Source organism: Giraffa tippelskirchi, chromosome 8, assembly GCF_054371585.1.
Source record: "Giraffa tippelskirchi isolate mGirTip1 chromosome 8, T2T-mGirTip1v1.2.pri, whole genome shotgun sequence".
Taxonomy (NCBI): Eukaryota; Metazoa; Chordata; class Mammalia; order Artiodactyla; family Giraffidae; genus Giraffa; species Giraffa tippelskirchi.
Window position 1 is genome coordinate 141,816,955 of NC_137282.1, and position 23,087 is coordinate 141,840,041.

The following is a 23,087-nucleotide window of genomic DNA, read 5'->3' on the forward strand; positions in this document are numbered from 1 at the left end:
GCTCAAGACTGCTTAGACCTCGCCCACTACAAGCCCCAGTCTTTCTTTTACTTCCTCTTTCAGAGAACGTCTGGATTCCTATTGGACTTTGGAGCGTTTGGCTACGAAGTAACTGATTGGCTAGAACTCGCCGGAAAATGGTAGCTAGGTAAAGTGCGCGTGCGCATCAGGAGGAGGACGGGATGGGCCAATCCTATGAGGATTGAGCCTTCTCTGGTCCCACCCCTTCACCGCTATACTGTCACCATGGTGACTGCTCTACAATTGGCGGGGTTTGGGGTTCAAAGGCCTCAGCTCGGCCTCATCCGGGTCCTTCAACTGCGGTCTCTCTCGACTGATTGGATCTCTCTTTTCGCCCCTGATTGGCCGAGATCGGGAAAGACGGCGAAAAGCTCGGAAAAGAGGACAAATACTAGGGTCGCAGGGTTCAAAATGGCTTCGGCCTCCTTCGGTGACGTAGAGAGCAGAACTTGGGTCCGCCCCTCCCTCTTAGTGAAGAAGGGAGCAGGACTAGGATTAGCCCGACGTTTGGATGGTGCGAACATCGATCTGCAGCGCTGGTGTTAACCCATCTCCCTCTGCTGGACGACTCAGCCCGCCCCTCTTTAGGTGATTTACAGAGCAGAACTGAACTAAAGACCCATCCCCTTTTTAATGTGGCACATAGTAGAACGAGTTGACCTCGACTCCGTTTTAAATCTTAAAAGCAGAAAAGGCCTAGCCCCCTCCCTTTGTGAGTGGGTGCAATCGAGGCAAGGCCCGCCCCCTTTTAGGCGACCCGCCCCTTCTCTCTCCCGTTCCCCGCAGAACTGGAATCTTCCTCCTGGGCTGGACCCATGGGATTTAGGCAGGCTGCTTCAGAGCTTGGGCCTTTCACACAAGTTTGGGCCTCTTCTACAGTCGGTGGCCCTCACTGTAGCCCAAGGAGCAGAACTAGGTAACAGTCCTGCCATTACCAGTGTTCCGTTCAGGGGCATGGAAACTTTCAGGGCAAAAGTGACTTGGACTGGAGGCCAGACACAAGCTGAGGGTTCTTCAACAACATCCTGATAAAAGGCTTCACGTGACTCAAGTGAGGAACGATGAGAAATTAGGAGTCGCCTATGGCAGAGGAGGTTAAGGTTCAGGCGACGTGTAGAGGTTTAGGGAAAAGGTCATTGAGAGGGAGAAGAGGAGACCAGTAGGAGTGGAGAGTGATGGGATGATCCTGACAAGGGGATGATGGGGGTATGGTGGAGAGAGAGCTAGGTACATGACTACAAAATTAAGGAAGCATGCTCATTCCAGAGGAATGAGCATTCTTCCTCACTTTTTCAAGAAATTAAGCCTAATGTCCAATTTCCATGGGAAGAAAAGCATACATCCTTTCTATATTGCAGAGAAGGGTAGTCTCAGCGTGGGTGAGGACACTGATACGAAGGAATAAAGTAGAAAAAGTACTGAGGTTAAGGTACAGCCTAGAAGGACAAGGGCCTGAGAGTGTCCCTTCTCCCCAAAGACCAGGATGGGGGGCAGGCAGTGGAGGAGGGAGCTGGACTGCTAGGAGATAGTGGCAGGGACAAAGGGCAGAGATCAGATGAGGGTTGGAAGGTGAGGTGGGGTAACATCTCGTCTCCATCGAGCCCTGGAGAGGAAAAGAAGAGAGGTGAAGAACCCAGTGCTTGGCATATAGTAGGTGCTTGATAAATATTTGAACTTGAATGGGGAACAGGAGGAGGGAGCTGGAGAAGGGTTGGAGTTGGAGGGAATAAGCAGCAGATGTGGGAGTTGAGGAGAAAAAGAAGCCAATTGACAATATGAGGAGAACTGATGGAGAATGACAAGGAATGGAGCAGCAAGGGACACACAAGCCATATGTGCCGTAAGGAAGTTGGAGGGAAAAAGATGCAGCTGGAGCCAGAGAAGGCCAGAGAGACCTAAGCAGAGCCCAGCTAAGCCCTGGTGGGGCGGAGCTAGCCAGAAACTGAAAGATGTGGGGAGGAGATAACAGGGTCCCCGGGAGGCGATTGGCAAAACAGGGTGCCCATCATCGCCCCCTACTTCCTGGCCAGCCCCGGAAATCAGCGGGCGTGGGGAGGGGTGGCGGGGGATAGCGGCAGCAGCAGCAGCCCCAGCCCTCAGAGAGACAGCAGGAAGGGAGGGAGGGAGGGAGCTAAGGGGACAACCCCCCACCATTCCTACCGCTATGGGCCCAGCCTCCCACTCTCACCTCCCCTCCTTCGGCCGGGGCTAGGACACCCCCAAATCCTGTCGCCCCCTTGGCACCGACACCCCGACTGAGGCAGAGACACAGCCACCCGCCACCACCGCTGCGGCAGCCTGGCTGGGGAGGGGGCCAGCCCCCCAGGCCTCCCACCCCACTGAGGTGGGGGCAGGAAAGGGATGGGAGGAGGAGGGAGGAGGGTGCTAAAAGGGACGTGGAGGAGGGGATGGGGGAGAGATTGGGTCTGGGAGGGCGGGCTTGGGGAGAGGGTTGATGGGAAAAGGATAAGGGCCGACTGGGGAGAGGGTTGCTGGGGAAAGGAGAGGGGGCCTGAGAGGGTGGAAGGATGGAAGAGACACAAGAGGGAGGAGAGATGGACACCCTGTGAATTTGAGATGGGGGTGTGGACAGGGGATCTTGGAGAGGAAATTCCCATCACCTTCCCAGTTCTTTTTTGTGCCCTTTGGCCCCACATAACTCTTGGGGGGTTGTGGCAGTCAGAAGGCAGTTTAGTGCCCTCCTTTCCCCAGCAGAATTGGCTTCCTAGGAATGCCCTCAGACACCTCTGTTTCTGTGTAGGCACGGGACCTCTTGTTTCTCAGTGGCCTTCGGTACTGTGTTCTACCCTTACTGACATACAGCTGCCTCGTGGGGGGCCATGTTTTCTACACTGAGTGGGTGTGCCTTTGAAATGTTTAATGGCTTCTATGCCGGTAATGTGCCCAGTGCTATCCACAGGCTGTGGAGAAACGATGTCTTATTTTCCATCCGTATTGCCTGTTCTCTTATCTTATGTCCATGTCTTATATCCAGTCTTGACATGTTCATGTCTGTGTGTTCTCATCTATTGCCTCTATTGTATGGTTTCGTGTTTCTTGCCCATGTTATGTATTTGCACGTTTACTTTAGCATGTAGAGATCATACCTTAACTTTGTTCAGGCCCACAGGTGCTGTGCTGAGTCCCACCATATGCAGGCGTCTTCATGTGTGGGATCTCATGGCTTAACTGACTAGCGCACACTCGGTTGTGATCGGATTGGTCTGTTGACTGCCTGTGTTTTCTCAGTCCCAGTTCACATCACCCACATGCGTGCCCCTTCACATGATGTGCTGATGTGACATGTCCACAACTCGTGTGCTTCTGGTTAGACATGTATTTCATAATTTGGGGGGCAGTACATTTTGTGAGCCATATGCTCATTAACTCCCTTGGCACTCCATCGTGCTCATGAATCCTCGGACATTTCCTGTTCTGCGGAGGAAAGGAACATCACATGTTAGAGAAGAAGATAACTGGGGCTCCATGTTGCTGAAGAACCACCCCCATATACTTTCCCTTGCTGACCCACCTGGCCTGTATCTCTTCATACACGTTACCTCTGGTGCCTGTGCATAGTCTGTATCCATGGAGCTCAGTGCGTAGCACAGGGTCAGCCCTGCCAAGCACATCAGCTGTCCCCCACTCTTTGCACTGTTGGCATGCATTTGATGACGCCGGCATCTTTCCCCTGTGGCGTGTTAATCCCCACTCTGTATGTTTCTCTTGTGTGAGATGGTGTGTTCCATCTTATGTCGATTGTTGTTGTTCTGCCGTCACCGTGACCCTGTCTTGTGTGTGTGCATCCAGAGTAGGTTACTGTTAGGCTTATGTGTTCATTGCCTTCTTGGTGCCTTTTCTTTTCCTAGTTAATGGTCCTCAAGAGGGTAGCTATCTGATTCGTGTTCAGAAGTGTTGTCCCGTTAATTACAGCTAGGTGGGTATGTGCACATCCTTTTAATCTGTCCAGCAAATGTTTATTGAGCATCTTCTCTGCTTCATTCTGTCCTGGGCATTGGGAATAAGACAGTTCCTGCCCTCAGGCTGCCTGCGGGCTAGGGAGGGAAACACAAGTGACCTCAAACAGCTACATGCTGTTTAGTGTTGAGGTCAGTGGTTCTCAGACTTACATGCACATCAGATTCACCTAGATGGCTTGTTAAAACACTGGTTGATGGGCCCAACGCCCAAAAGTCCTGTTTCAGAAGATCTGGGGTGAGGGCCAAGGATTTGTATTTCTACACTTGGAGGACCAGTGATCAAGATAAAGTGTAATGAAAACACGAGCCTGGAGGAGTTCAGGAAGAACTCCAAAAAGTGACTCCGAGCTGGATGAGGCAAGTGAAGAGGTGGAGGAACATCCTCACTGAAGGGAACAGCCTGTTGTGACCTAGAAGCATGAAAGATCATGATGTGTCTGAGGAACTGCAGTTAATTGGTGTGCTAGAGCGAAAAAGACTCTTGTAGGGATGTGGCCAAAGATGTAAGCAGAAGTCAGCCTGTCCAGAAGGGGCTTTGGGCAAGAGATATGCTCAGATTGGTGTCGCGGAAACATCCTGTGGTTGCCGTGTGGAAGATGGATCGAAGGGGATGAGTTAGGAGCCTGTTGCACATAGTCGAGGGGAGAAACGCTGGTTTCAGCTTGTGGGGAAAGTAGGATGAAGCCACACTGAGAGCCTGCTGTCCTAGAGCTGGCAGAGTCCTGTTTCCCCTATCACCTGTTACCTTCACCCTTGGCAATGGACTTACCTTGGAGCACAGCCCTTCTGTTGTGGAAGGGAGTGCCTCTGGCCTTGATATGAATGATAGATATTTACCTGAACGCTGTTTTTGTGAATTGTGACCCTGCCCCCAACAGTGGTTCGGAGTGGAGGAAGGAGGAAGAGCCTGGAGAACAGATTCTGCATGCCTGCGCTTCTTCCTCCTGAGCTCTTTCCTCTCCCAGGCAGGTGGTATGATGGCCCTTTTACTCTTTCGCCCTCCTCCTCTCACTTGGTGAGGCCTTGCACACTGCCTGTCGGACCACTCTGCTTCCAGTGTCACTGGAAGGGGCAGGGTGGGGGGTGGAATTTGTTTGCCTATCTGTGGAGGCAGGGTTAATGGACATAGGTATGTCCATGGGTTGATCTGGGAACGGGGAGCCTAGGTATGTCCATGGGTTGATCTGGGAACGGGGAGCCTGCCTGGGTGGAGAGGGGTTTTACTGGGTATGCGTTTTGCCATCCTTTTATCTGTCATGATTATGAATTTGCATGTGTGTGTGAACAGGTCGGTCTTTGTATGACTGTGTGTGTCTGCGTTTACATTAATGACAGAGCCTTTATTCTTGCCAGTCAGCCCTTGAGAATGTCTGTGTTTTGTCACATACATGGTATCTACTGTGTGCTATGTGTACACTTGTACACATATTTATACAGACAGATATTTGTACAGATATTTATACAGACAACAGCATAACCAAGTGTTTAAGAGCACAAGCTGCTTAGGTTCGAGCTAGGAAGTACCCCTTAGGGGTCATATCACCTAAGTAGGTTTTTTAACCTCTCTGGGTCTATTTCCTTTCAAATGTAAATTGTGTGTTTTCATATTTAAGGAGTTAACATAGTATATGGGCTTGAACCCTCCAGCCAGTTCAGGAGACATAAGAGACTTAGGTTTGATCCCTGTGTTGGGAAGATCCCCTGGAGGAGGGCATGGCAACCCACTCCAGTATTCTTGCCTGGACAATCCCATGGACAGAGGAGCCTGGCAGGCCACAGTCCATAGGGTCACAAAGAGTCAGAGACAGCTGAAGCAACTTAGCAGCAACAGCAACGTAGTATATAGACCAGCCCTGTCTAACAGAACTATAATGTAAGCCATGTATGTAGTTTTTAATTCTCTTAGCTACATAAAAAAGGTAAAAGCAGAATGAAATTAATCTTAGTATATTAAACCCAGAGTGTCCAAAAGGTTATAATTTCAGAATGTAATAAATATAAAAGATTATTAATGGGATATTTTGCATTGTGTTTTTATTCAACATCTTTGAAATCTGACATGTATTTGATATCTCTCAGCATCTCTCAGTGTAGAATAGGGCACATTTCAAGTGCTTAGTAGCCATATGTGGCTGGTGGTTACCATATTGAACAACAGAGAGATAGACCATTATAAGAGCCTTACGGGCTGCAAGCATTCGCTATTATTAACGTCCCTTTATTGTCATGTGTCTGTGAGCTGTGGATGTCCATGTCGTGTGTCTCTTGTGTGAATATATCTGGCGCCTTCAGGGATGGGTGGGAGAGCAGCCCTGAGCGCCCATCCCCACCGCCCCCCTCCTAAAGAGGCTTCCTGGGTAGGTGTTAATGCTCCCCACAGCCCCCCAAACCCTCCCGTGCGCACCTTGCTGCCCCGCCCCCGCACCTCCAGGAACCAGGCCCACTGCCCTTCGCCCCGCCCCCTGCAGGTGACCAGAATGGAGCTGTGGCCAGGGGCGGGAACTCTGCTGCTGCTGCTCTTCCTGCTGCTGCTCCTCCTGCTGCCCACTCTGTGGTTCTGCAGCCCCAGTGCCAAGTACTTCTTCAAGATGGCCTTCTACAACGGCTGGATCCTCTTCCTGGCTGTGCTTGCCATCCCTGTGTGTGCCGTGCGAGGACGCAACGTCGAGAACATGAAGTGAGGGCCCAGGGGCTTGGGGTGATGGAGGGAACCTCAGGGTCAGAAGTGAGCAGTGGATGGGGAGGGCACTGAGTGTGCAGGAGACACCTGAGGAAGGGGAGAAGACTGCCAAGAGCCCAGGAAGATGGTGGGGTAGCGGGAAGCTGAGCCCTGCTGGTGGAAGTGTGTCAGAGGGTCCTGCTGGAACCCCTTGCCGTATGGGACCCCCCACAGGATCTTGCGTCTGATGCTACTCCACATCAAATACCTGTACGGGATCCGAGTGGAGGTACGAGGGGCCCACCACTTCCCTCCTTCACAGCCCTACGTCGTTGTCTCCAACCACCAGAGCTCCCTCGACCTACTTGGTGAGCATCCTCTCCTAGCCACACTGGGAACCTTCCCTGGGATCACCTCCACCTATAGGTCCTCCATACTCCCTCCTCTGGGACATTGCCTCCTTGCTCCCTCTGCAGGCCTTGTTCCTGGGACTAGAGCTGCCCTCAGAAGCAGTGTGATACACCTTCAGTCACCCTTTCTTACTTTCTGGGGCTCCTCCTGCGATCCCCCAGTCTACTTCTTCCTTTATCTTTGGTCCCTGGTGGTGTGGCTGATGTGAGCCGCTTCCTGTGATGCTGATCCTCACCCCGCCCCCACCCCTGCCCCAGGGATGATGGAGGTGCTGCCAGGCCGCTGTGTGCCCATTGCCAAGCGGGAGCTCCTGTGGGCTGGCTCTGCCGGGCTGGCCTGCTGGCTGGCGGGAGTCATCTTCATTGACCGGAAGCGCACTGGGGATGCCATCAGTGTCATGTCTGAGGTCGCCCAGACCCTGCTTACACAGGACGTGAGTCACCCTGGGGAAATGGGGCTTAAGAGGGTAGAACAGCTATAAACTGATGTGTAGGGTCCACAGGCCTCAGAAGTCCCATGACAGCATCATAACCATTTTCTGATCTCTCTATGTATGTCTTCCTTGACCCCCTTTCTCCCCCAGGTACGGGTCTGGGTTTTTCCTGAGGGCACGAGAAACCACAATGGCTCCATGCTGCCCTTCAAACGTGGCGCCTTCCACCTCGCAGTGCAGGCCCAGGTGATTCCTACTTCCCCTTCTCCTGACCCGCAGTCCCCAGCATCCCTTCCTCTGTTGACAGAGGCTCGTCATGGGGGCCTCAGAAGGGAGCTCTGGGCTGACTGCTTTCCCCCCAACCCCCACCTTCAGGTTCCCATTGTGCCCATCGTCATGTCCTCCTATCAAGACTTCTACTGCAAGAAGGAGCGCCGCTTCACTTCAGGTGAGGGCTCTGGACACAGATCTGGGATTGAGGGTGGCTGGAAGGGCCATGAGAGAGGCTAGAGGGACAGCCCCACGAGGCAGGAACTTCAGTCAGCGTCAGAACAGTGAGATGTCCACCGGATCATGTAATGTGACCCCACATCAGCTGATAAGTATTTATGAAGCAGCGCTGTACCCTGCTAGGTGGTAACACTCCGTCCTTCCAGTAAGGGCCATTACTGTCTAGCAGGGAAGATAAGCCTGTGTGTGCAAAGTTAGAGCATCCAGCAGTAAACACTAGACAGTGAGGGCTGGCAGGGCACTGAGGTGTCTGGACTGGGGTTGGGGAAGGCCTCAGAGAGCAGATGGCAGTTGCCCACGGCAGAGGGAAGGGAACTGAAAGGTGGAGGATGGGAGTAAGCAGCAGGAGTGCTCAGAAGGCAGGCTGCAGCGGTGGGCAGAGTCCCAGCAGACGGCCCTGATGGCGCTCACCCCCCTCCCAGGGCGATGTCAGGTCCGGGTGCTGCCCCCAGTGCCCACAGAAGGGCTGACACCGGATGACGTCCCAGCTCTGGCCGACAGAGTCCGGCACTCCATGCTCACTGTTTTCCGGGAAATCTCCACCGATGGCAGGGGTGGCGGTGACTATCTGAAGAAGCCTGGAGGGGTGGGCGAGGCCCGGCTCTGAGCTCCCTTCCCATCTCCCCCCCTCCCGCCCCCTCCTTCTCCACACCTACCGGCCCTGAAGGCGGGCCAAGCTCCTCATTTCCCCTCTCCCCACTTGTTCTCCTCTTTGGAATCTTCAACTTCTGAAGTGAATTGTGGTCACAGCACCGCTCCCTGCCCCCGTCCCAGCCCCCCTCCCCACAGACTCCGCTGCCTCGGTGCAGTCTCCACTCTGACCCCTGCCTCCTGTGCCATCTTGTCTGTGGGACAGTTGCCTCTCCCTCATTCTCAGTGGTTCAGCCTACACAGGGTAGGAACACTCCATTCTGTCCCCAGTGGACCCTCTTCCTTTGTGGTCTTCTCTCCCACTCCACCTCACGTTGGCCAGTGGACTCATCCATTCTGTGGAACAATTCCTCACTCCCACGTCCACGGACGCAGTGGACTCATCCGTTGGTGAGGACACTCCTCACGCTGTGGCTGGAAGCTGATGCGTGGAATACTTCTCCCAGGCTCACCCTGGGAACATTCCTCAGCACCTTCTCCCTTCTTTCCGTGGAGCCTCCTGTCAGTGGAGGCTGGACTCGTCTCACCCAGAGGTCTCATCCCTGCCCTTGCCCAGGTGCCCGGGCTTGAGCACACTCTTGGATGCCACATTTCTGCTTCCACCCATCCCCTGGGTACAGTTGTTCAGTGGTCCTGGCCCCCCAGCACCCTGCAGCCCTCCTGTACCATCCTAGCTGGGCACGGGGGGAAGAAGCAGCTAACAGGTGCTGCAGTCACTTCCCCCTGGGGAGCTGGGGAAAGGACCTGAACCCTGGCTGGAGGGGATGGGGAGGGCTTTTAATTTATTTCTCTTTTCTTTTGAGGCTTCCCCTCTCTGAGCCAGTTTTCATTTCCTCCCTATGGCAGTAGCCACTCCCTGCCTCCCACCCCAGACCTGTGCCCCAAAAACCGGGGAGGTGGGCTGGGAGCAAAAGGAGAGGGTGGGACCCAGTTTTGCGTGGTTGATTTTTATTAATTATCTGGATAACAGCAAGAAACCGAGAATAAAGATTGAGCAAGATCTGGGCATGTTCTGGCTGTGTTTGTTAAGGAGTTAAGAAAGCAGTTCTCACCCAGGCATTGGCCAAGGATTCAGGGGCAGCAACCCGCCTTCCTGCATTTTTTAGCTTCACACGGTTTCCGTTGTCCATGGCTCCTCGGCGGCAAATAGCCTTATCTGCAGCTCCCTAGCCAGCCAATCCCAGAGGATTAGCGAGTCCAGTTTCTGTATAAATTAAGAGGGCAGGGGCTCTGCAGAGGCTCCTTATCTTCGCCCTTTGAGGCCTGGGCCCAGGCTGTTGTCCTCACAGGAGCCTGGTTAATGACAAGGAGACAGGCAGACACATCAACTATGTACTTCTGGGATGCCTAGAGCGGGCCCTGGACACTGAACAGATTGAGAACCTCTCTCAACAATAAGTGGAACTGCCACAGAGCTGGAGAACGGGGTACCAGAAGAAGGGGTGGTGAAGTGCAGAAATCTGGGAAGATACGGGGTGAGTGGGTGCAAAGGAAGGGATTTGGGATAAAAGAAAACTTGAGTTTGGGAAAAGGTGACTTGAGGAGCTGGGGGGCAGTTGTAGGGAGATGGGAGTCCCCACCGAGAGGGCCATGGGGACTCACAGGTGCCCAGTCTCTCCTCCAGCAGCAGCACCTGGTCACTGAGAGACTCGATCCTATCGCCCCGGCCCCACAGCTCCGCCACCTGTTCGGGCTGCAGCTCTTCCGGGGGCACGGGCAGCACTGCTCGGACCCAGGCCCCAGCCTGACCAGCCCACTGGAAAGGAAGAGATACCTCAGGGGGGCAGGGAGGGGGCCTGCTAGCTCTGCAAGTGTGGCCTCCCAGCATCTCCACTCACCTGCTCCAGCCTCTCCAGGCGCCCGCGCAGCTCGCGAATCTCGCGCCTCAGGGCACGCTCATCAGGTCCAGCCTCGCGAACTGGGACCAAGGAGAGCGAGCGTCACTGCTGCCCCGGCCCTGCCTCTACTCGCCCGCCGCTCCCACCCACTCACCGGCCACGTTGAGGATGCTGGCACTGGTCGGGGGCTCTGGGGCCACCTCCGCGCAAGTGCGCCCATCCGGGCCCAGCACCAGGCCGTGCGGGCAGCCACAGGTGAAACTGCCCGCTGTATTGAGGCAGCGATGCGAGCAGAGAGTGACGCCGGTCCTGCATTCATCCACGTCTAATTACCGGAAAGAGGAGGGGGCTGTCGGGGGCGGGGCGGGGATGGGCGCCACTGGAGGACAGGGAGGTCCTGGCACCACCCCCGAGGGAGGGCCAGGCGACTCACCCACGTGACAGTGCTTGCCACCCCAGCCCGGGGCGCACTCGCACTGATCCGGCCAAACGCAGACGCCTCCGTTCTGGCAGGGCTTGGCGCAGATGGCTGAGGGTGCAGGAAGTGGTGTTCAGGGCCCAGCGGACGGCCTGGCTCTCCGCCCAGCGGGGCGCACCTCCCCCCAAGGCCCGGGAAGCCCCAGCCTCACCTTCGTCACAGGTGAGTGCCCCAGGATGCCGCTTCTTCCAGCCCTGGCAGCACACAGCGTGGGTCTGCCGCACCTCCCTCCGCACCTCCCTCCAGGCCACGCGGTACGTGGTCCTGGAACACAGCGCCGGGCTCTGGGCGTTGGCCTATGTATAGGTCCCGGTCCTGGCTCTGGGGGGTTCCTCTTGAGAGACCCCGGGGTCCCCATCCTCACCTGTAGGTGCTGCAGACACGCCTTCCAGAGCACAGGGTCAGATAGGGCTTATATACGGGTTGGCTGTAGGACACGTTGTAACGGAGTGGGACCACCAGGGTCTGCTTGGAGCAGACCCCCTGACTGCACCCATGTGGGAGAAAGTGAGACACTGAGTGGGCCAGGCCCTGGGGGGGCCCCACTCCCCCTCAGGCTCCACCGAGGCCCCACCCTCCCTAAACATGACAGCCTCATCCCCCTCCTCAACTTTGTTTTGCCCTCTGTGAAGCCTCACCCCTGGCCCTGCCCCCTCTTTTGTCACCTCTCTTTGAGGGCTCCATCCTTGGCCCCCTTGCCTGTCATCAGCAGTAGGAGGAACCAGAGTCCGCCTAAGACAGTGCATGTCTCAGCCCTGGACCCCATGATTCTCCTTGACTTCAGACTGCCAGCTGCAGGCAAGAAGAGGTTAATGGAGGCCCTTCCCCTCTGCTAGTAACTTCTCCAGCTCCAGTGCTCCCAAGAACAGTCTTCTGGTGTCCTGTAAGCCAGGCAGGACATTCATTTGCACACTTGCACTAGCCACCAGGATTGTCGGCATCTGCACACATATTTAACACCCACCATCCTTTAGCACATCATGGTCCATGAAGCACCATACAAGCTCGGAGCCCGACACACTCCTTCCACCTCCCCTCAAGCCCCTCCTATCTCTGATGTGCCCTCTTCCATCCTAATCTTCCTACCTTCAAAATCTCAGATATTCACCATTACACCCCTTTACACCTTGTACACAACCCAAGCACCTGGAGACCCCACCTTAAACACACTCCTACTACTCTCACACACCCCCAACACCACATACACCCTGGACCCACTCCCCTTACCCAAACAACACCTCCAACTCACACTCACTCTAAGACTCTTAGTGACCCCCACTCTTTCCCCATTGACATTCTCTCCCCACCTGTCTTTGCCTTTCTCCGGAGACTTCAGGCCAACCAGCCTCAGCAGCTGCGGCTCAGACTGGTGGGCGGGCTGCAAAGGGGAGGAGGGGCTGGGCCAGACAGAGCCCTCCCATCCCTGCCCCCTCCCATAAGCCTCCTCCCATAGCTGGAGCTTGGTCAATTCAGTGGGGTCCAAATCCCCACTGACCTTCACCCCCACCCCCTGCAGCCAAGTAAAGAGCCCCCTAGAATTTTCTTCTCAACCCTGAGGCCCCTGATTTGGAACTCCCCCAAGTCAACAGAGGCTACTGGCTTTGAAACACCTGGCCTTTGCCCTCTGCCCTTCAACCCAACACAGACGGGAAGAACTGAGGGGCAGGGAGAGGCAGAGCTGGCAGAGAAGAAAGTGGGGTTAGGTCATGGGAGAAAAGGCAAGATCAGCTGAGGAAAGAAAGAAGAGCGAGATACCACAAAGGTGGGGGAGGTTGGGGAGGCTGCCCAGGACACTGAGGGAAAAATTGCCCCCATTTCTTGATGACATTTATCAGGGCCTGGGGGGCGGAGAGGGGGCAGAATTGAGTCAGCCACCGCCCCCCATGCCAGAGCAGACAGGGCCTTATTGTCTCTACAAGATTCCTTCTTTCAAGGAAGAGGAGGCTCATTGTCCAGCCCCTCACCCAGCTCTGGCCTACAAAGGTCGAAAAGGGGCACAGCAAATGCCCACCCTGACCCTGAGTCCCCTTGTCTAGCCTGGGGGTGGCTGGTGCATTCCACCCATGAGGCTGGGGCCCAAACCATTAGGGCCCTGGGCTCAGCCCCCCAATCACAGGCTGGGACAGGAAGAGAATTGTCCTTAGCAGGAAAGAACCCGCAGAGAATCAGGAACCCACACAGAATGGGCATTCAGAGAGCGGAAACACCAAGGGGGTCCCACCCCAGACCAGGCATCCGGGCACCCAGGCCCCAGGCTCTCCATCCCCACCCTCCTGGGGGAGCCAGGTCCCCCTCACCTGGAAATGAGGCAAGCCACACTGAGTAAATGGAACTTTATTTTCATAAATACAGGGGTAGTAACACACCCATTCAAGGGTAGCTAAAAGAGGGGCTGGAGCCTCGAAGAAACTAGGCTCCCAGAGGGCACCCCAATACTGAACATAGGGACTGGGGGATCCCCAAACCTGAGATGGGCCTCACAGGCCACAGATATTCCCCAACACTGACACTTCAAGAACGGAACTGTCCCCATAGTGGAGCCTCAGAACCCCACTCTCATAGGTGGTCCTTCCTGGGGGGTTGGGAGGGCTCACAACAGGGGAGTTCAGAGGAAAAGGGAACATGGGCAAAACAGAAGCTAAAAATGTCCTGAGTGGCTTGGAAGGAGACCCTGTGGTGGGCAGGGGCTGGGTTCTCCTCCTGTAGAGCCGGAGACAGAGGAGCAGCAGCAATAGGAGCAGCCACAAGTTACTCTTGTTTCCCACTTCCCAGCCTTGGCCTTGGCCTTGGGGGGCATGGGAGAGCATGGAGCAACCCCCAAAAGGGAGGACACGAGATGGAGGAGACCAGGATGTGTCGTTCACAGAGGAGGGGTCCTGGAGCCCTGGTTGGTGGGGGCAGTATGGGACCAGTGAGGTGGTCATAGGCACACCAGGGCCTGACGTCCAAGGCTCCACTCAGTCTCTGGGCGGGGAGTTCCTGAGGAGTCCCTCAGGAGAGCCAAGGTTCAATGCAGGTCTCATAAAGGGTACGGTTGGAGTGCCAGGCCGTGTGGGAGATCCCAGCCATTGGACACCTCACTATGGCCCCCCGGGCCAGGAGAGTCTTCAACCCAAAAGAGTCCCGCAGATAAACCTTCAAGGTGGGTCAAGGGGCATGGAAGAAAGACACACGGAGAGACACAGTAAGTTCCTGCTGGCGTCCCAGACCCCCTCCCCACAGGGTAGACCCTTCAGCTTCCATTTCAGTGGCAGAGAGAACCACAGTGTGTGCAGAAAGGGAAAGTAGTTCCAGGGGACTCACCAGTTGCTTCTCCATCTCCAAGACTGTCTCATTTGCATCATAGAAACCAAAGAAGCTGCAAAGAGATTGGGGCATAAGAGGGAGGTTACCAGAGTGCGAGAAAATCAAGGAGGGGTAGGGACCTTCAGGAACTCATGGCCTGTTGGGGACGCAAGCAGCAAGGGGGACACTCAAAATATTTAACTGAGTATCATGTACCTCAGATGGTGCTAGTGATAAAGAACCCGCCTGCCAATGCAGGAGACATAGGAGATGTGGGTTCAACTGCCTGGGTCGGGAAGATCCCTTGGAGGAGGTATGGCAACCCACTCCAGTATTCTTGCCTGAAGAATCCCATGGACAGAGGAGCCTGGAGGGCTATAGTCCATGGGGTCGAAAAGAGTTGGACATGACTTAAGCGACTTAGCACACACACATCATGTACCTCAGGAGGTAATGGATTAAGGATACAGTATCGCTTCTGCACAATTCCCATAAAAAATGCATAACCTGAATCTAATCATGAGAAAATAGCCAACAAACCCAAACTGAGGGCCATTCTATAAGATAGCTGGCTCGTTATGTTTCAGAAAATATCAGTGTCAGACCTCATGGTGGTCCAGTTGTTAAGACTCCACACTCCCAATGCAGGGGGCATGGGTTCAATCCCTGGTGGGGAAGTTCTGCACACCAGGGCCAAAAAAAAAAAAAAATCACTGTCACAGGATTACTCCAAGAATTTATTCCAGATTAAACAAAACTAAAGAGACATGAGAACCAAATGCAACATAGGATCCTGCGTTGAATCTTTCACTGGATTTTTTCCTATATGGACAATTTTAGTAAAATTTTAATAAGGTCTACAGAGTATTGTATCAATGTTAATTTCCTGATTTTGATAATCATATTGTAGATACATAAAAAAATGTCCTATATGTAGAAAACAGACAGTGACATACTGAAGTCTTAAGGGTTCATACATACACATACTCCACATATATATATGGATATACAGAGGGAGAGACAGAGGACACTAATATAAACTTGGTAAAATGTTAACATTTGGGAAATCTAGGTGAAGAATATATAAGATGCTTTGCATGACTTTGGTAATTTCTTGAGTATGAAATTATTTCCAAAGGAAAAGTTTTTAAAATTTTTTTTAATTAGGAATATTTAACTGTCATGGGCACTGAGTGGACACAGGCCAAGAATAACTGAACAAATGCTAATAGTACTAAGTCCAATGGGCTATGGGAGCAAAGAGGAGAGGTTACTACCCTAGTTTTAGAGCGTCAACAAAGGCTTCCCAGTGATTAACCTGGACTAGGGAAAGCTGTCCCAGGCGAATGGAACAAGAGCAACACAGAGGTATGGCACAGCTGGGTATATTGGGGTGCTGGGTTGGTGGCCTGGAGGCCACGCTGAAGGACTAGATTTCTTAAGCCGTAGGAAAGCAGTAGGGGCGCAAAGACCTGGATTGGAACTCCAGCTCTGCCACACACTCCCCACTGTGTGTGGTTGACCATGTTGCTCATTTTCTTTGTCCTATACAAGAATACCTTCTTTGTAGAGAGGAAATAAAACATTGTGGTTAAGTCAGACAGCCTGACTTCACCACTTACTAACTCTATGAATGTAGGCAAGTTATTTAATCTCTTTGTACTTCAGTTTCCTTACATGCCTAAAGAGGATAATAGTAATTACCCTATAGGGTTGTTGTGAGGATTAAATGAGCTTTATTTGCAAAGTACTTAGAGCTACTTCTTATCTTCATAGGGTTGTAGTAGGTATGAAATGAGATAAAAAAATAAATCCCACCTTTAACTACTATAAGGCATGTTACTCCTTCATTTATAACCCTCCAATGTGTTCCCATCTCACTCAGAATTTAAAAAAAAAAAAAAAAAAATCAAGGGTCATGGTTGCCAGGGGCCAGGGAGCAGCAGGGATAAGGAAGTCACCATTCTTTAAAGGGTTATGGGGTTTCAGTTTGGCAGGAAAAAATGTTCTGGAGATAGATGGTGGTGAGCTTACACAAGAATTTGAATGAACTTGAAGCCACCAAACTTACCCTTAAAAACTGTAACTTTTATGTTGCATATATTTTAGAAAAAAACACAGTGACCTTACTTTGCCCCACAAAGGCTTTCTGTATCTGGCCCCCTTCTACCTCTTTCACCTCTTCCACCTTCACCCCAGCTTACTGCCCTCTAGCGACATGGACCTCCTTATTCCTCATGCCTGCCCCAGTGCCTTTGCAGGTGCTACTCCTCTTCCCTAGAAGAACAAATGTAGACATTCCAAGCATATTAAAAAGCAGAGACATCACTTTGCCCACAAAGGTCCATACAGTCAAAGCTAAGGTTTTTCCAGTAGTCATGTATGGATGTGAGAGTTGCACCATAAAGAAAGCTGAGCACCGAATAATTGATGCTTTTGAACTGTGGTGTTGGAGAAGACTCTTGAGAGTCCCTTGGACTGCAAGGAGATCCAACCAGTCAATCCTAAAGGAAATCAACCTTGAATATTCATTGGAAGGACTGATTCTAAAGCTGAAGCTCCAATGCTTTGGCCACCTAATGCGAAGAGCCAGCTCACTGGAAAAGACCCTGATGCTGGAAAAGACCCTGATGCTGGGAAAGACTGAGGGCAAAGGGAAAAAGGGGCAGCAGAGGATGAAACAGATAGCATTACTGACTCAATAGACATGAATTTGAGCAAACTCCGGAAGTCAGTGGAGGACAGAGCCTGGCATGCTGCACTCCATGGGGTCGCAAAAAGTCAGACACAACTCAGTCTCTGCTCAAATGGCAGCTCTTCCAGAAGGACTTCTCTGGTCACTATCTAAAACAGGCCCTAGCCATCCTCTAATCCTTTCCCTGCCATATTTTATCACTGTCTGACATATATATTTACATTTATTATCTCTCTCCCCCACTAGAATGTGAGCTACATAATAGCATAGACTTCTCTTTCATTTACTACTGCATCCCTAGGGTCCAAAACAGGGCCTGGGCACACAGTGCTTGATGAGTATTTGTTGAATGACGCCAGCAAATTTGGAAAACTCAGCAGTGGCCACAGGACTGGAAAAGGTCAGTTTTCATTCCAATCCCAAAGAAAGGCAATGCCAAAGAATGCTCAAACTACCACACAATTGCACTCATCTCACATGCTAGTAAAGTAATGCTCAAAATTCTCCAAGCCAGGCTTCAGCAATACGTGAACCGTGAACTTCCAGATGTTCAAGCTGGTTTTAGAAAAGGCAGAGGAACCAGAGATCAAATTGCCAATATCTGCTGGATCATCGAAAAAGCAAGAGAGTTCCAGAAAAACATCTATTTCTGCTTTATTGACTATGCCAAAGCCTTTGACTGTGTGGATCACAATAAACTGTGGAAAATTCTGAAAGAGATGGGAATACCAGACCATCTGACCTGTCTCTTGAGAAACCTGTATGCAGGTCAGGAAGCAACAGTTAGAACTGGACATGGAACAACAGACTGGTTCCAAATAGGAAAAGGAGTACGTCAAGGCTGTATATTGTCACCCTGCTTATTTAACTTATATGCAGAGTACATCATGAGAAACGCTGGGCTGGAAGAAACACAAGCTGGAATCAAGATTGCCGGGAGAAATATCAATAACCTCAGATATGCGGATGACACCACCCTTATGGCAGAAAGTGAAGAAGAACTAAAGAGCCTCTTGATGAAGGTGAAGGAGGAGAGTGAAAAAGTTGGCTTAAAGCTCAACGTTCAGAAAACTAAGATCATGGCATCTGGTCCCATCACTCCATGGGAAATAGATGGGGAAACAGTGGAAACAGTGTCAGACTTTACTTTTTTGGGCTCCAGAATCACTGCTGATGGTGACTGCAGCCATGAAATTAAAAGACGCTTACTCCTTGGAAGGAAGGTTATGGCCAACCTAGATAGCATGTTTAAAAGCAGAGACATTACTTTGCCAACAAAGGTCCGTCTAGTCAAGGCTATGGTTTTTCCAGTGGTCATGTATGGATGTGAGAGTTGGACAGTGAAGAAAGCTGAGCGCTGCAGAATTGATGCTTTTGAACTGTGGTGTTGGAGAAGACTCTTGAGAGTCCCTTGGACTGCAAGGAGATCCAATCAATCCATCCTAAAAGAGATCAATCCTGGGTGTTCATTGGAAGGTCTGATGTTGAAGCTGAAGCTCCAATACTTTGGCCACCTCATGCGAAGGGTTGACTCATTGGAAAAGACCCTAATGCTGGGTAGGATTGGGGGTGGGAGGAGAAGGGGACAACAGAGGATGAGATGGTTGGATGGCATCACCGACTCGATGGACATGGGTTTGGGTAGACTCCGGGAGTTGGTGATGGACAGAGAGGCCTGGCGTGCTGCAATTCATGGGGTCGCAGAGAGTCGGACACGACTGAGCGACTGAACTGAACTGAACTGAAAGTAGATCAGGTGACATTTCAGATCACTCATGATGACCAGAGGCAGACACATAGTGCCATGAAGCCATGGGTTTTCCTGAGGAACAGGATAGAGGGGACAAGGTTAGAGCAATTACCTTTTACTTCCAGGTAAGTAAAAGAGCTGGTAGGAAATGTGATACATGGCATGGAACTATAGACATGTGTTGTACCAATTTGTCAATTTCCTGGTTTTGCTATTTTGCTGTCTTTACATAGGATACAGCCATTGGGGGAAACTGGGCAAAAGATACACAGGACTTCTCTAAACTATCTTTGCAACATCCTAAGAATCTGTAAATAGTTCAGAGTTCATAGTTTTCACAAAGTGGGGATGGTAGGGATGTAAAGGAAGCAGAGTCAGCAAGGCTTAGTGACTGGCTAGATATAAGAGGTTGGGACATGACTCCCAGGTTTTGGTCTTGGGTGACAAGATGAATGGAGGGTGGGGGGGATTAACTGAAGAGAGGAAGAAGCAGGCCAGTTTTAGAAATGAGATAAAGATTGGCTTGGATTGGGGTGTCCTTAGCCAACCTTCAGGCCACACAGTCCCTCATTACCTGGACTGCCAGGGAGTGATGACACCATCATCAGGGCCCCCAATCAGCACCAGGCGGCCCAAACGCAGAAAGTTCTTGCGCCAAGCTACAGGGTGGGAATAAGAGAGCCTGAGTCAGTCACAGGGGTCAGGCCAGGTTGGAAAGGGGAATATAGGAGGTCAGAGAAGCAGAAAATGAGACCAAGGTAGGGGCCTGGGGTCTTACCAGTGGCATTGGGATGGTCTCTTTCCCCATTGATCAGGGCCAGAAAGCTGCTGGCATTGAGGTACAAGTCATCATGGTGGGGGTCTGGGTACAAACAGCAGTTAGATGGTCAGAGAAGCAGGGAGAAGAGGCAAGACCAGATGCTGGAAGACCAATCAAGCTACAGTAATAGACAAGGTGCACAGTAATATGATAGTAGCAGTAATAATTGTAAACATGATAGCAAACACCTTTTTCTAGCAACTGCTATGAGCCAGATACTATTCAAGGCACATGACATTCATTATTTAATCCTCATAAACACAATAAAAGGTATGTACTATATCTTTATTTTACAGATGAGGAAAACTGAGTCACAGAAAGGTTGAGTAACTTGCCCAAAGTCATGCAGCAGGACCAGGCTTCAAACCCAAGTAGTCTGGACCCAGTATCCATGATCTTAAAAACTATAACCAGGCATTTGCAAACTATGAGTCATTAGCCAAATCCAGTTCACTGTTTCTATAAATAAAATTTTATTGCAACACAGACACACATTCATTTACATATGGTATATGGCTGCTTTCACATTACTATGGCAGAATTGAGTGGTTGTGACAGAGACTATATGCCTGCAAACCCCCCCCCCCCCGCAAAAAAATTTACTGTCTGGCCCTTTAAGGATAAAGTTTGCCAACCCCTACAGCAGACTGTATTCTCTAAGGCAACAAAATGAAACATAAAGCATTTTGAACAGTGCCTGTTCACATAGTAAGTGCTCAATAAATGTAAGTTATCATCATCATTGCTGTTAGTTATGGTAGAGGTGGGAGCAGCAGGCCCTACCCTCCAGGATGCCCTTAGCATAGAGGCCCCAGTTTGGCATGTCCTACTCACCATGCCAGTAGTTGCAGATGGAGAATTCCTGACCCCACGGGCTGTAGCAGATCCGGTAGAGGTTAGACCTCATGGAGGTGGGGAACAGCCATTTCAAATAGTTCGTGTCTGGCAAGAGAACAGCAGTGCCAAGTGGCCCTGAGCTTTGTGCCCTCAAGACTCAGGGCCCCCCTATGGAGCCCACAATGCCCACTCACCTCCATACTGTCCCATCTGTGGAGAGGAGAGAGAGATGAAAGAATCCACATTGTGTTCATCCATCACAGACAGGAGTGCCCGGCACACCAGGCCCCCTGCAGGCAAAACACCACATTGGGCAGGACTTAGGGACAGCCAGGCCAACAGTCCCCCCAACTCCGCACCCCCCACACACACACCATGTACCTCAAGGAAGCTGAGGCCCAGAGAAGGCACAAGCCCTGTGTCAAAACGCCCCACGGATAAAGTGAATGAAACAGGAAAAAAAAAACAACAACAAAAACGCCCCAAGGCAGGTAAGTGACAGAGCCAGAATTTGATTCTGGGTCTTCCGACGAACCCTAGGATGCTCTTTACTGTCCCCCCTCCCCCATCCCTTATGTCCACGAGCCATGGGTGACGGGGAAAGAAAGGGGCAGCAGTGCAGGGAGCGGCCCTCCCACTCAGGACACTCACACAGATCAGACCCAGGTGCTGAGGGAAGTCAGAAAAGGAGGCAATGTTGTTCAAAAAAAGGAACACTAGGCAGTGTCCCTCAGATAAGGATCAAGCCTCAGATAGGGCTTAGGGGCGAGGATGGGGGGAGGGCGCCTACCCTGGGAGTAGCAGATGAGGTGCACCCCTTGAAGAGCCTTTGCCATGATGGGGGCCACAGCCTCTCGGAACCCTTGCACCTGTTCCCACAGCGGTCGCAAACTCTCTCTCCCATCGAAGAGATCGAGCACTGTCACCGCAGTCCCAGGGTGTGTCTGTGGGAAGGGGGCGATGCCGCAGCCGGGATGGACTCTAAATAAGCCCCCCCCCCGACGCCGCCCCCCAGCCGGCGCCCACATGCCTACTGTGCCCTCCTAGAACCAGGGATCTCTCGTCCCCGAACTTTCCCCACGCCAGCCCCAGCTCTGCGAGGAACTGGGCAGGCCCAACATTCAGTTCCCCATTCTCCTTCCCCAGCTTCTGTAGAGGCCACCAACGCCGCACAACCGGGGAGTCCCCTGCCAGACCTCATTGATGTATTCCAGCAGGTGGCGGAAGCTGTACGAACTGTCAAAGAGCCCATGCACCACGATGACCGGCTTGTAGGCAGCCCGATGGGGCGCGGGAGCGGCGGGCAGAAGCAGCAGCAGCAGCAGGAACGGCAACAGGAGCAGGAACTCCGCCGAAGGGAGCCGCCGCCCCGGGAGCCCCAGCATGCTCCCGCCTGAGAAGGGGGCGATGAGGTCCTGTGAGAGAGATGACAACACCCCCTCCCTTCGGAACAGACGCCGGCAATCAAGCCTCCCCCGCCCGTTCCCACACCAGGTCCTTGTCACAAAACATCATCCTACTTTTACTCCAGACCTCTCCACAAACACACACCCCCACCACGCTGCAGACGCACTGACGCGCAACCAAGCCCCGCCTCCAACGCAGCGGGGACGCGGTCCCGAGGCCAGGAGCTTCCTAATGAATCATCCCAGCCATGCAAGACTGAAGATTTGCAAAAAGGACTCCAGAGCAGCAGCGCAGGCCCCTGGGAGGGTGCAAACTCCCACCTGGCCTGGGTCCGCGACCCCCACTCCGCCTGCTGTTTACTTCTCCCCAGCTTGGAACCCACGTGGGGGAGGGCAAGGGTGTAAGGAGAACGCGCGCATGGGAATGACAGACAGGAGAGGGGAGGCTGCTCAGGGTCGCATTTAGCCGTCACGTCCGGGGCATTCCCTAGCAACCGTGCCAGCGTCCCCCGCAACGCAGGCCGGAGACTGGAGGGGCAATGGAACAATCCATTGCGCCCTAAGAGCGGGGGGGCGGGGGGGACTAAGCGGAGTGATCCATTTAGATCGGCGGGGAGAGGAAGAAGCCGCAAACGTATCCTGGGAATTGAGAGAAGGCCTCTTCAGGCCCTGCGGCAGCCGCGACCCAAGGGTCCCATTTCTCGGCCTTGATTGGCCCTACTTCCCAATGCAGGCGTCCGGCTCCGCAACGGAACACGGAGTTCTCTTTCCCCAGGGAGGCCCGCTGGAGGAACAGACCCGGGAAAGGCAGTCCTTGGTATTTCGTCCTCCGCCGGCTGAGGGCTGAAGGTAGCCCAGGCGGACCCTGCTCCTAACCCCTTCCCTCCCGCCCGTGCCAGGTCTGAGTCTTACAACTCTTCATCCTGAAGTGCTTGTAGTGCCCTTGTCTCCAGAGTCCTCGGAGAGTCCTCGAGGCCCCTCGAGGTAAAAGTGCAGCTTGGCCCAGTTTCTTCTGCCCTTCTCTAGTACGGAGCCCATCTACGACCCACCCCCCAAGGGGCGGAGAGCCCCTTGGGCAGCGCTGACTCATGCTCCGCCTAGTTTCTGACTAGTCTCAGTACCTGAGCGACCCCACACCCCGGCCCTGAACCTGGAGCTCCTTGTGGGCGGCTCCTTACTCAGACCTTCCCACCGGGGCTGGACTTCTGACTCCAGGCGTCTCCCACCTCCCTGTGATCCCTACCGATACCCAGGTGCCCGTGTTAGGGCTTTTACTGAGCACTTAAAGACGTTTGTGTTGATTAAAAAAAAAT

General features: G+C 52.7%; 3 protein-coding genes across 9 annotated transcripts; 1 reads left to right on the forward strand and 2 right to left on the reverse strand.

The window, feature by feature from the left end:
- The first annotated feature begins 395 nt into the window (after positions 1-395).
- AGPAT1 (1-acylglycerol-3-phosphate O-acyltransferase 1) lies at positions 396-9,665 on the forward strand. Of its 2 annotated transcripts, none has more exons than XM_081522384.1 (7): positions 396-609; positions 6,470-6,678; positions 6,895-7,028; positions 7,329-7,504; positions 7,655-7,750; positions 7,880-7,952; positions 8,437-9,665. In XM_081522384.1, the coding sequence occupies exons 2-7, from the start codon at positions 6,479-6,481 to the stop codon at positions 8,619-8,621; spliced, it is 864 nt and encodes a 287-aa protein (XP_081378510.1). In that variant the 5' UTR covers positions 396-609; positions 6,470-6,478; the 3' UTR covers positions 8,622-9,665. The 2 variants fall into 2 exon arrangements, with proteins under 2 accessions (XP_081378510.1, XP_081378511.1); XM_081522385.1 differs by lacking the exon at positions 396-609 and adding an exon at positions 2,085-2,365.
- EGFL8 (EGF like domain multiple 8) lies at positions 9,597-12,354 on the reverse strand. The gene is made up of 9 exons (XM_081522387.1): positions 12,289-12,354; positions 11,647-11,862; positions 11,346-11,468; positions 11,133-11,245; positions 10,937-11,032; positions 10,658-10,828; positions 10,504-10,583; positions 10,268-10,421; positions 9,597-9,958 (listed from the first exon to the last, which is right to left on the reverse strand). The coding sequence occupies exons 2-9, from the start codon at positions 11,745-11,747 to the stop codon at positions 9,909-9,911; spliced, it is 888 nt and encodes a 295-aa protein (XP_081378513.1). The 5' UTR covers positions 11,748-11,862; positions 12,289-12,354; the 3' UTR covers positions 9,597-9,908.
- Positions 12,355-13,299: 945 nt separating this feature from the next.
- Positions 13,300-22,821, reverse strand: PPT2 (palmitoyl-protein thioesterase 2). Of its 6 annotated transcripts, none has more exons than XM_081522378.1 (9): positions 22,687-22,821; positions 21,565-21,761; positions 21,159-21,312; positions 20,563-20,658; positions 20,366-20,473; positions 19,490-19,573; positions 19,286-19,370; positions 14,285-14,339; positions 13,300-14,116 (listed from the first exon to the last, which is right to left on the reverse strand). In XM_081522378.1, the coding sequence occupies exons 1-9, from the start codon at positions 22,694-22,696 to the stop codon at positions 13,973-13,975; spliced, it is 933 nt and encodes a 310-aa protein (XP_081378504.1). In that variant the 5' UTR covers positions 22,697-22,821; the 3' UTR covers positions 13,300-13,972. The 6 variants fall into 6 exon arrangements, with proteins under 6 accessions (XP_081378504.1, XP_081378506.1, XP_081378507.1 ...); XM_081522380.1 differs by having other exon boundaries at positions 21,565-21,783; XM_081522381.1 differs by lacking the exon at positions 22,687-22,821 and adding an exon at positions 22,096-22,506.
- Between the last annotated feature and the right edge of the window lie 266 nt (positions 22,822-23,087).